Below are 12,786 nucleotides of genomic sequence, written 5' to 3' on the forward strand. Positions count from 1 at the left end.
ACCCTCAGAGCTGCCAGTATGAATTATCGGCTGCTCTGTTTTCTTTATTGGCCATAACTCAATTCTCTCTCTTGTTTGCAAAACTGCCCCGAGCTCTGGAGGGCATCTGGCAGCAGCAAACTCGATGCTTGTGCATGAGACTAATGATTACCCTCAATCACCAGACCTCGCCCTTCTTCCCAGAGACAGCCTCATGTTGCTTGTTGCTCAAAAACCCTGAAATATTGCTACATTTTTCGTCTTTAGATAGGAGAAAAATCTATTTAACATCGGACTCCACCACTCTGTTTACATGTTCATGTGTGTATGTGTGTGTATGTGTGTTTTTTAACAGGTCGCAGGGGAACAGAAATATCACCCAGAATGCTTCACATGTCTGAACTGCCGATCGTTCATCGGTGATGGAGACACATACGCTCTGGTGGAGAGATCTAAACTGTACTGGTGAGCATCCGTCACTGTAAAGTTTTTTAAAAAAAGCTGAGGCGCTTGCTTTATGTGTCACATCCATCATAGCCTGTGAAACTAGTACTCATGATCTTTCCCCAGTTTCATCCTCTGCCATAAGCTAATCCGCTCAGAATCCCTAGGAGAGCACGAAAGTGTGCCATAAGCTGCTGTTGATTGACAAAATCTCAAATTTATTTCGCTTATTTCTGGCTTCAAAGGGCTTTTTGTCAACATTATGACAAACTGGTGACAACTGGCAGAAGACATGCTCATGTCTGAGTGTGTTTTAAGCATGAAAGCAGTCATAAAACCATTAAACTGGGAGAAGAATGCTTTTATTGTCATCTAAACAGTAGCTGCAGTTTGAACATCATATTGTTAGTTGCTAGTTTCCAATAGCTCCAGGGTTGCTTTAATGTTCTTGTCACAAGTTTCAGACTGTATCTATCAAAGAATATCATGAGAGAGGTGGCTAATTGTATTCTGCAGCAACATAATGACATCGCAGTGTCCATAAAGACTTAGATTCAACAAGAACAGCGAGTCTGGGGTTACACGAGAGACAGAAGACACTGAGACAGCCTAAATCTACAGAACTATGGTACCTCCCCCACAATACTTTGAATTGCTCACCTTGAGAGCTGGTGTTTTCTCAGATCATTACATTCAATAAGAGAGTCGCATGTTGCTGACTGACATGATACAGAAAGGATATCAGCAACAGCTTTACAGTTGGGGGGGGCTGTCCTTGTTTCTCATCACCTCATAGGTTATTAGTCACTTCATAACATTCTGACTTATCTAAGGTCAACCTGACTCAAAACAATGAGTGTACAGTGTTGTCTTGGCTGAGCTGAAGCAACATGTGACACTGTGAAAATTATTGCAATGAGAAGCTGATTTTTCATACAAACCTCACGAGGATTCCTATTATCTGTTTTATTACCGCTTATTACCGTTTTATTACTTCTCATTTTTAGAAAAAAAATAAAATAAAAATAAATTCTATTTTTAATCTCTACTTCTGTTCCTCTCTGGCTCCAGTGGTCACTGCTACTACCAGACCATCGTGACCCCAGTGTCGCTACCGGACTCGCCATGCTCACGGATCCCTCACACAGTCACACTGGTGTCCATCCCGGCCTCCGCTGATGGCAACAATGGACGCAAAGGGCGCGGTTTCTCCGTGGCGATTGACCAGCCGCTAAGCCCGACCAACGGCTACAGTCCCGAACATGGACACACCGTCAGAGTCTCCCAGTGAGCCACGTTTGTGTTTTGTGGATAACATGAATATCGTGTTCCAGTTTATGGAATGTAGAGCAAGTGGAAAATGAAGAGGAAAGGGGGAATGAGTTAAGAGATGCAGCATTAGGGAAGGTTAATGGTGGAGGACAAAGGATAAAGGAGGGGGATTTATAAATGGAGGCCAGAGTGATAGATGAGATTAATTTAAAATGTATAATAGAGTGGAAGGATAGTCACTGTTATTCAAATGAGCTCAGACTTATCTGCTCTCTGGACAATACTAAAAGAAAAATGTCCCCTGTGTGTACAAAGGTGTTTAAGGAGATTTCTTTTTGTTTCCAGGGTGGATGCCGACTGCATCAGCCCAGATGTGAAAAATTCCATTCACGTTGGAGACCGGATCTTAGAAATTAATGGGACGCCCATTCACAACGTTCCTCTGGATGAGGTATTCATCACGATTTTTATGTCTTTGCTGCTAAAAGATAATGCTTTAGTTTCACTCAGGCGGTTCTCTGTGTTCCTATTGTTTTGGAGGAAAATGGGATGATATCCATCTTCAGCTTTTGAGGATTTCCAGTAGCAAGATGAGACTTAATAATATAACCAGCTGTTTAAATAAATAAATGTTTCAGTAAATTCATAAAGGAAGTTACTGAAACATGAGTGCTTCATCTAACCCTGAACTTATAAGCAAATCCAACCAGAGCACTTTAATGAGCAGATATATCCTTTTAAGTTATGAAATGCATTTGTGCCGTTCACTTTTTGATCTGACCATCCTGTCTGATCTGTCTCTTCTTCTCCAGATTGACCTGCTGATCCAGGAAACGAGCCGGCTGCTGCAGCTCACCATCGAACACGACCCTCACAGCCAGTCGGGACAGGAGGGAGGCTCCTCGGAGGCTGAGGACCAGGTGGACGGTCCGTTGTCCACCCCACTGTCAGAAGGGCCCAGCCCCATCCTACCCATCACCCAGCCCCCCAATCCAGACATCAGCAACCTGAAATCCCGCATCATCACGTAAGACATCAATGCAGCAGCTAATATACTTTTATCACAGTTTGCTACAAAGAGTAAATGTATGTTCTCATCTTCCCGTTAATAAAGTGTGAACACCTTCCTTCATGAAAAGGTTGATTTCTTTGTTTTCCTCTCTTTTAGCCGAAGTTACAGCACTGATAAGTCGCCTGGATCCAGCAATGCCGCGTCACCAATCTCCCAGAGGAAGGATATCAATCGGTCTGAGTCACTTCGGGTCGTCTCAAACCGGACTCACCGTATCTTCCGCCCTTCTGACCTCATCCACGGAGAAGTGCTGGGGAAGGGATGCTTTGGACAAGCCATAAAGGTAGATTTGAGTTGGCAGAGACTCCTTAGACTCATTAGTTGCATGCTACATTGTAAATGACGAGTCATACTGAAAAATATCCAGAAGGGGGAAGCATTGAGATGAAAGAAGTGTATAGTGGAAGGCGGATGGAATGACAGGGGATTTATCACATCAGGGAATTTTTCTTTTGTCTCTTAACATTGCTTCAGACAGTGTTGCTTAACTTGATTTGTGCATTGTGTCTTGTTAAAGGTGACACACAGAGAGACGGGTGAGGTGATGGTGATGAAAGAGCTGATCCGCTTTGATGATGAGACTCAAAAAACATTCCTCAAAGAGGTGAGTGGAGACAGACAATCTCAGAGACTTCAGACTGTGAATGAAACATAACACAGAGCAGCTTGTGCACAAAAGTTATTGTTGTTTTTTCTTCTATAAGCCAAAGCTAAAGATTGTAGTTAAAGTGAGCCATTCCTGAATGTGGGAAAGGGGTAAATGAAAAAGGCAGATGTCTCACACCTGAAGAGAAAACGAAATTAAAAAGGCATAAACTCCCCTTTGAAATAATATCAGTTCACTATGCTCACATAGTCGTGTCTCCCAAAAATGATGGTTGGGCAGATTTTATTTTACCGCCCACATTAAACTTTATCTCTCTGCCGACCTCCCTAAGGAGAGCCGATAGCAGAGGATGACTCAGGTTCAGATTTCTGTGAGGCTTTTTGGGGTTTGAGGATCTGAATCACTCCTCGTGTTCCTGTTTGGCGCTAGATTAGCCTCATTCATCCAGTTAACTGCCTCCTAAATGGGATGTTTGAAGCTCAGAAAAATGGTTCCACTTTAGTTGTGGATTTTCATGAGTGGGTATTTAGCTTTATTATTGGGTTGAAACAGTGATGAGTCTTGTAATTAGAAAAGTGAGTAAAGAGATTCGCTGTAAAATGAGCCCCAATCACAGCTAAGCAATGATTATTACTCGTGCTGGCTGCTTGTTTGTAGGTGGCCCAAGTCTTAAATTACTGAGTCTCGTGTAATCCTCATTGGTGAAGATTAGAAAAGAAGGAGGCAAACATTTCAGATGTCATGTGTAACAGTGGCGTGCTGCCTCCTCCATGTGACTTTAGTTTTACCAGTAGTGTAGTCACATTTGTAAAGTAGCTGCAAAAATATTAACACTGACTGTCATAATTTGTTCAGGAGATAGTTTTGTACTGTGAATATTTAAGATCCCTTACAGCTGCTGTGGACTTTTCCCAGAGATGTTACGACAGTGTGTGAAAATAAATAAATAATTATTTGTGTCTTTAAGGTGAAAGTCATGCGATGCCTGGATCACCCCAATGTGCTCAAGTTCATCGGAGTCCTCTACAAAGACAAGAGACTCAACTTCATCGCAGAGTACATCAAAGGAGGCACTTTGCGGGAAATCATCAAAAAAATGGTAAACAAATGGGGGGGTGTTTGTTTCCTATATGGAATTCCAATGCACGGACTAGCATGGTTATTATTAATAAGGATAATAATAAAAAATAAAGAAGTAATGATTCATCACTTTATACCAGTATGTTACATTAAGTTGTGTGTTTTGGTTTTTCCTATAGGACTCAAACTATCCCTGGAACCAGCGGGTCAGTTTTGCTAAGGACATCGCTGCTGGGATGGTGAGTGTATATACTGTTAATACACTCTGGAAAACAAACCAAGGTTTTTCTGCATGGAGATAGTGGTTTAGATCATTATTATTGTTTTGCCACTGCATACACAAAAACACAGAACACGACACTGCCAGACTCTAAAACATACAGAGGGAAGTGAAGATGGTGCGGTTGTATTGTCAATAACAAAACATAACCAAGATCATAACCTTATAAATAAAAATCAAATCCCGTTGAGCCAAGAGAAAAGTAGAGATCAGTGGTTGTGAGAGATAACCACCGCCTCCTGTTAGATGCACTCTGAATATCTGCTGTACACATACTTTTAGCTTTAGTCCTGCTGTTGTCTCCCTCTAGTGGTCATGTTTGTGAGCTACAAAACTTGTGAGGTACTTTTCTTACTATAAAGGTTAAATCAGAGCATAAATTCCTGCAGGATAAGAACACAGGTTCTCTGGATTTTCCCCAGATATCTGTACAATGATGCATGTCAAGCATGACTGTGTTATTGTATATTCAGCAAGAGCTTTTTGAGATAAACCCAGACAGTATTGTTCGACTTGGCAGTGTTCTACTTACAGATTATCAAAAGACTGTTTATTTATTTTTATTCTTCCTGACTTTCCTTCCTCTCCTATCTGTCTGTCTGTCTGTCATTCAGGCATATCTGCACTCCATGAACATTATTCACCGGGACCTGAACTCTCACAACTGTCTAGTCCGAGAGGTAAGAACTTGTCTTCCTGTACACTTTTGTGTTTGTGCCGACATACCTCTGCACATACAGCACGTTTTCTTTAAGGATTTAGGACAGCACACCTGCCATTCGCTCATACATAAACAAAAAAGGCTTTTGTTCGCAGTTGCTATGGGAGACTAAGACGACTTAAAAAACACTCCACACAAGAAGCTTAAAGCAGAAACATTCAGCTTGCCGGACCTAAACAGGGGGAGTGCTGAACACGTGTCACATGACAACAAAATGTTTGCCTGACAGCCTGGAGATTAATTTTAAGCTCACTAGAGAAGCTTAAACCTGATTCACCACAGATATATCCCTGAACACTATGTCTGTCTTTTTTTCAGAAGTGATGATGTTGATAGTGAAAAGAGTGAATCCAGAACTAGTAACTAGCAGGTTGACGCTTTTTTCAGACAGTGTTTCCCTCAAGCTGTAAAGCGAATGAACTAAATATGCCCATTTCCTTTATGGGCATAAAGGAAATGGGAAAAGTGAACAAGTCATTAAACCTGTCAGCTTGTGGTACTCACACACAAGCTGTCCCCTGCTCCCAGCAAGTGATTTCATTGCATCTGACATCATTTTATATTGTGAATGTCGTTAATGTGAATACTTTGTGTAGTAAAAATCACATTTAGTGACTTTTGGTGAGTATGCTTGTTGCATAAAAATAAAATGTTTTGGCATATTTCACTTTAAAGAACAACACAGTGGTGGTGGCAGACTTCGGGCTGGCTCGACTCATGGTGGACGACAAGAACGGGGAAAAGCTGACGCAGGGAAAGCTGTCTGGCATCAAGAGGCCCGACCGCCGGAAGAGATACACGGTGGTGGGAAACCCCTACTGGATGGCTCCAGAGATGATCCATGGTATGAACTACAGGAAGTGATCCATGTCCTTGCTTTCCTGTGCTAATCACAAATATTTTTTTGAGTATGAGATCACCAAAATCTTAACATTAGTCTAATTTTGTCTTTTTCCATCGCAGGGAAGAGCTACGATGAGAGAGTAGACATCTTTTCCTTTGGTATCATGCTCTGCGAGGTAAGCTATCCATCAGCTGCTCTGGATATTTTGGATTCCTGAAGTTATATTTTTTTCATGAATAAACCTGGAGATCTCAAATGTCTTCAGGGCCTCCAGATGATAAAACCAGTCTAAGGTGTTATTCTGTAATTAGAGGAAAAAGTTAACACTGTCAAACCTTGAATTTAGCCTCATATGAAACACGCCATTACATTTTATGAGGGGAACAGTCTTCCTTCTCCCAAACTCCACATTTCTTAGAGGGGGAAAATTGCTTTCCGACTGAGCATCCAGCGCCACAGTGATGAAGGCTTACAGCCTGGCCACACACCATCCACATAATTTGGGCTCAACAGTTTAGGAGCTCCAGTATGAGTTCTCCAGATGAACGTTATTATCCAGAGAACATTACAGGGATTAGAGGGCAGGAAAGCAAAGAAGTCTTCATGTGGCTGCTGACGGGCACACAAATGATAGTTGTGGTCTGCTGGCACCATGAGCTTCTGTTTGGAGGGTTTGCTGGTTTTCAGCTGGAGGGCTGACCAAGACTGGGGGAGACTTCTGACACTTGGATCTTTAACTCTTTTTGCTCTTTCTCGCTCTTTCCAGATCATTGGCAGGGTGAATGCTGACCCTGACTACCTCCCCAGAGCGACGGACTTTGGACTGAACATCTCGGGTTTCCTGGAGCACTACTGTCCCACCAACTGTCCCCGCGCCTTCTTCCCCATGGCTGCTGTGTGCTGTGACCTCGATGCAGACAAACGGTCAGACACCAGATTCATTTTGACATGTAACCTAAAGGGACAGTTCACCAAGAGTTGGATTATCACAGGAGCCATCTTTTTATTTAAAGAGGTTTTTCTGATACTAACCAACCAAAAAAAACCTATTTTCTCGATCCTTTGAAACTGGCCTAAACTTCCAATTCTAACAACTTTGGTTACTTCAGCACATTAAAAGGATTAAACAAGCATAAATCCTTCCCTGTGTTGTATGACTAACTCAAGTAAACACCCGTCAGGTACCTGGATTTTTCAATTCTGAGCAAGGAAATCAAGTTTTATTGTGTTTTGAGGTGAACTGTCCCTTTTTTTTATAACAAAAGAATTTGATAAATACAAATAAATAGGAGAGGTTTACAAACTGTGGTGTCCGTCTGCTTTCTTAATACACAGGCCTGCTTTCTCGAAACTGGAGGAGTGGCTGGAGAACCTAAAGATGCACTTGGACATCGGTCTGCCCCTGATGTCCGAAGTGGATCAGCTGCACAAGGCCTTCTGGGAGCACCACAGCATAACACGTCCTGAGAACGGCCTGCACACCCACCCCGAGCAGCCAGAGTAGGCCCGAGCACAACAGGGACAAGTGGAAAGTTATCAGTAACCCCCACAGGGGTGGCGACCACCTTGCCTGGATTGGCGCAGTGGGCGGAGGAGTCATGTAAATACCCCTCCGTATTTGCGGGAGCAGACTGGCTCAGGCTCAGTAAATAGACTCAGGGGGAAAAATGTCAAACTGAGAAAGCCACCTGCGTGAGATGCACACATATTGACTTTCAAAGTAAAATCAAGAGACATTAATTAGAATTGCTTGATTCTGCTGCACCTGAAGCTACAGTGGAACACGTCATATGCAATCAGACCCGACTTTCAAATCGCAAATCAGCTCTCGAATCATGTAGATTTAACTTTAGAGGTCATACCAGGTCAAGAATAGTTGCTGTACTATTGTAGTGTGTATGTTCATGTGGAAATATAATCCCCCTGCCCCCACCCCTAAAAACAATGCATACAGCAGACCTTCACTTTAGGCATCTACAGAATATATTGTGCAGTAGGTGTTTGCAGGTTTGGTTTTGCTTTCTGTTTGGACGTCAAAGACGAGGGAGTGTGGGTGTGTGTGTATGTCTGTGTGTGTCGTTTAGAGGTTTAGATCGACTCATGAAGCAAACCCTTTCAAGCTTTAAATAGTTCACAGAAGAGCGCATGACTGTAAATAATGCTGTCAGGGCAAATCCTGGTTCTTCGTGTCCCTCTGACCTCATTTGGTCACAAACCACTAATCTACTTGTGTTGCTGCCCCTCTCCCTTATTTCTTGTGTAGCACTGACTTTCTCATGGAGGTACACACACCCCTTTTTGGCATAGATTTGTTACGTTGTCTCTCAGCACCGACATTTAAACACTTAGCAGTGTACATAACCTATGACAATGTAAATGTTTTAAATATAGTAAATGTACAGACATATTTTATATACGTACCATTGCCATATTTTTATTGGCCGACCAGAAATGGAGAGTAGAGGTTTGACTGCAGTTAAAAAGGCACAGCCGAAAGGTTTTTTTCTTCCCCCCCTCTTCTCTTTCTACATTTCCACCACTGTGGCAGGTTTGGGGCTTTTACTGTTCGACGTATGTGCAATCTTAATCCCTAAAACGTTATTTTAAACCCCGTAAATGTTACATTTTCTTCTTTTCTCTCTATCCGAAAAAGCAGCAGTCAACCTGCGAGCTTTTGTGTTGCCACAGATAAAATAATACTGGATCAATCTAATCGCATCAAATGTCTTTAAACTAGCTGAAACTCTAAGACTACGTATTGTGATCAGCTCTAATTATATGTGGTTTTGAGAGCAATCAAGCAGTTCTTAAGGGTCCCCTCTTCTCTCGTGTACTGTACAGTAGTTAAGGTACTGCCTCATCACGTGTCCCACACCTCTGTCTCTTGTTTACATGTAAACGCTGGCTGTAAATATCACTGTATTCCTTCCATTGTCTGTGTGCATCCTCAGAAATAATCTCCTTTGCACCTTCTAACATGAGACATCTATATCTGTTTGTTTGTTTGTTTGTTTTATTCCTGCTGATATTTTCACAAGCTGCATGATATTCTTGCAAGGTCTGCTCAGCTTCTGAACAGAGTTATTTTTGTCTTTATTTTAGATTTTAAAAAAAAATTATAAAAGAAAGACAAAAAGTGTAAACAGAGTAAGCCGGGGTTTAAAAAAAAGGAAAAAACAAAAACACAGCATCCCTCTCTCTCTTTTTGTTTATAATAGCTATATACCCACTGAAATCTTTTTGTACACATTTGAGTACTTTTATTTGCACTATATAACCAAGTGGCTATTTAAAGCCACGTTTGTTAATTTTTCTCTCTTGGGCTACTTGTGATAAGGAAATAATGTCAGTTCAGGTTGAAATATGAATGCAAGACACTGATAGAGCCTTTTAACTATAAAAAATGGGATCCGGGAAATTCATCCTCTCGATAGCAAACTGTACCGTGTTTGGACCGTGCTTCTGATATATTATGAAGATGCATTTACACGGTTAAACTTTTAAATACTGTTTTTTGGCAGCAGATTTGTCAACCCCTCCTCTCATATATCTGAGGTAATATTGCTAATAGTTTCGTTTCAGCACCACTTTTTCTACCTAAATAAAGCTAAAGTTTCCAAGCTTTTGCTACCGTGAGGATGAGATGTCCCGGCTCTGCCTGCTGCCTACAGACCAGTCCTTTACGAATGATGTTCTGTGTTGTTTCTGACTGCTTGTTCCATGTATGACGGCCACAGAGGATGCAACCACTGCTGGTCTTTCTGACAATAGAGCACTTCCTCACCTTTTCATTGTACTCTTTTTGGCTCAGGGCCGTAATATTCTGGAGCTTTTTCTTGATTCAGTTAATCCAGCAGCTTTGCAGAAAACCACTCCTCAGCACGGACACTGAGAAAACATGTAAACTATGTCAGTATGTACGCTTGTAACACAAATGCGCTTCTGTAAAGTGAGCTCCTCCCAGTTTATGTGTTCGTCCGTGGGCACATTTTCTTTCTCCATCCCTGTCTGAGCCATGTTGAGCATGTTAGGCGTGTCTATGAGGAAGTGTTGATGATCGCCGAGAATGTCGCCGCAGCACTTCTTTGCAAAGGATCGTTACCTCTGAACAATGCTGTGCCTTTGTTGTAAGCTAGCCTTGCCAACGATTTGAAAACATGAACTGATTTCCCTTTTTTTAATGTATCATAAGTGCAAGCCTGATTCAAGTGGGTTGATTATCGTTGCTGAAACCACGTTGTATGAGAGTTCATCTTGTTCTGTAACGTATTTATATTTTCCAGATCTCCATTGTTAGTTTTGATATTTTCATATTTCTTTTTTCTCTTATTTAATTTTTTTCTTTCTTTCTTTCTTTTTTTTTTTACACAAGCTGTGAAAACAATTCTGCACTTTAATCCTGAACGTTTAGACTCTGAAGAGGCAACTTTTTGTTTTCCATTTTGTCACAGCTACAAATAAAACTGTTGCTCCTTAAAATAAATCAGGTGTCTGTTCTTCTTACACAATACTATGCAACAGTCTGGAGGCAGCCTTTGTTTCTTTATATGGTGCGAGGAAAATGGGAAATGTTTGCAGCAGTTTAATGAAATATGCAGACATGCATAGAAATACTGTATATAAGGCAACAACAGAGATCCAAGCTTGAAAGTCAATATTTGTCTTGACCACCTTTATTCTCCAACACGGCATAAACAGGCAGCTTTCTTGTCATTTCTTTAAGCAGTCTTCAGGAATAGTTCTGGTTCCTCTGAAGTGATGTATATAAAAAATGATGTGTCACTTAAGGCTTTTGTGCAGTATTATATCTATATTCACTCTGCGATTAACCTCCTTCCACTACTGAAGCACCAGTGAGCTCTAAATATGGTTGTTCCGATGACATGTGCTTATCTCAGAGAGCAGTATCAGCACTAGCTGCAGAGAAACTGTGTGGGCAACATTAAAGTGATAAAAATAGTGCTTGTTTCAACTTGGGATGATGGAGGGAGTGAGTATTTTAAAAAAGTGTTTACAAAGCAACCACCAGATGTCACCATCTGTCTCTTATTATATCCGCTCATCATTTAGATTAATTTACAGTTAGCAGTATACACCTGTCACTACTACTGTTAAAAACAATAAACAAACACAGCATGAGTGGAAGACATGTTCACAGCTTTTTCTTAAATTAAAGCGCACAGTTTAAAGATAACTTTATTAAATCAGAAACAGTCCAGCTAAAAGCAAATATACTCTTGTAGTGCTCCTGAAGTCTTTTTATTTAAGCATGAATTTCAGTGTTGAGTTGTGGAGGTGCCGTTTTCAAATTCTAAAATGAGAGTATGTAAGTAAGAAATTAGTGAGAAATGCAGTTATCACAGCTTCAACGAGGTGTCACCCTCAAGTGTGTTGCTTTGTCACATCAACACTTTGCACAGATCTTCAGCTGACTCCAATCTGAGACGATACAAACTGCAGATCTTCATGTCTGGGAACCATGAAAGAGTTGAAGTTGTATCCTGCTTTATTCCCTTACTTGGAGTCACGGTTTTCATTTTTAATTATAAAGAGAAGATTCACAGTCAGATTCTTAAGTGGTCTAACGGGCTGATGAGTGTACATCAAACAGTTGCAAGGGTTGGATGTGCAGAACAAAGTTTAAAAACAGCTTTACTCCAGCAGCCATCACTCAGATGAACAAATTGTAGCCTTGTTACTTTGTGGGTTACTGAATGCTCAAAATGATTTAGTTCTTTTTTTCAGTCTTTTTGTACTATTCTTATCTGTTGTCTGCTGTTTGTTGAAACTGTGCATGTGAGGATTGATGACTCAGGATTACAGAACAAATCTACCTATGGATACAAATAAAGTAACCTGAACCTGTTTATACATCAAAATCAATTAATTATAGATTGGCACTAACTAATAAATACACATGTATAAGCTCAAATTTTAGGCTGGTCAGACGAATGTTTCAGCCTAAGCTGGCAAAGCATCTTATGGGTGGAAACAGCATCTAGCTACTGAAAATAATAATATTTAAAATAAGTAAATTTCCCCCAAAAAATTTAAGTGCAATATTTTGGTGAACATCTTGAATCAAAGCCAGTCTACACTTCAATCACATCATGTCAAATATTTTGCGAAACTGAACAGCGTCACCGTCATATGTTTACAATATTTTTTGTTCAATTGTAGAATTTTGATAGACGGCGATGACCCCCAAAAAAGAACTAATTGCCGCCTCCTCCCTCAAAAAGAAATACTTAATAAAGTAAAAACTAAATTAGCTTTGTCGTTATTTGTGACGCTCCAACGTTCACACACACCTGTGTTTACCTGTCCTCATCCGATGCTAACAGCTTCCCCGGAGTGCTGCAGTTTATTCCTCTGAGACGCACGTGACCGTTCTTCCCGACGCGCATCCACGTGCGATTGTTTTCATTCCGACGATGCTGCGGCAACCGCGGCTGCTCTCTGACGTCACCGAGCTGGCAGTCAGGAG

General features: G+C 41.1%; 1 protein-coding gene and 1 long non-coding RNA gene across 2 annotated transcripts in view; one reads left to right on the forward strand and one right to left on the reverse strand.

The window, feature by feature from the left end:
- Window positions 1-8,317, forward strand: part of limk1a (LIM domain kinase 1a) — a 61,139-nt gene extending 52,822 nt beyond the window's left edge. Inside the window, 13 exon segments of the mRNA XM_085131701.1 lie at window positions 335-444; window positions 1,495-1,710; window positions 2,041-2,146; window positions 2,508-2,722; window positions 2,864-3,050; window positions 3,285-3,371; window positions 4,342-4,473; window positions 4,634-4,693; window positions 5,349-5,414; window positions 6,131-6,299; window positions 6,419-6,474; window positions 7,066-7,223; window positions 7,635-8,317. Of these exon segments, the coding sequence (XP_084987827.1) occupies window positions 335-444; window positions 1,495-1,710; window positions 2,041-2,146; window positions 2,508-2,722; window positions 2,864-3,050; window positions 3,285-3,371; window positions 4,342-4,473; window positions 4,634-4,693; window positions 5,349-5,414; window positions 6,131-6,299; window positions 6,419-6,474; window positions 7,066-7,223; window positions 7,635-7,803 (1,731 nt within the window). The 3' untranslated portion in view covers window positions 7,804-8,317.
- A 491-nt stretch (window positions 8,318-8,808) lies between these two features.
- On the reverse strand, window positions 8,809-12,752 carry LOC146503992 (uncharacterized). Its single transcript, XR_014868868.1, has 2 exons — window positions 11,083-12,752; window positions 8,809-11,015 (listed from the first exon to the last, which is right to left on the reverse strand). It is a non-coding gene; the product is annotated as an uncharacterized LOC146503992 (long non-coding RNA).
- Between the last annotated feature and the right edge of the window lie 34 nt (window positions 12,753-12,786).

Source organism: Neolamprologus multifasciatus, chromosome 14 (assembly GCF_963576455.1).
Source record: "Neolamprologus multifasciatus chromosome 14, fNeoMul1.2, whole genome shotgun sequence".
In the NCBI taxonomy this organism is placed as follows: Eukaryota; Metazoa; Chordata; class Actinopteri; order Cichliformes; family Cichlidae; genus Neolamprologus; species Neolamprologus multifasciatus.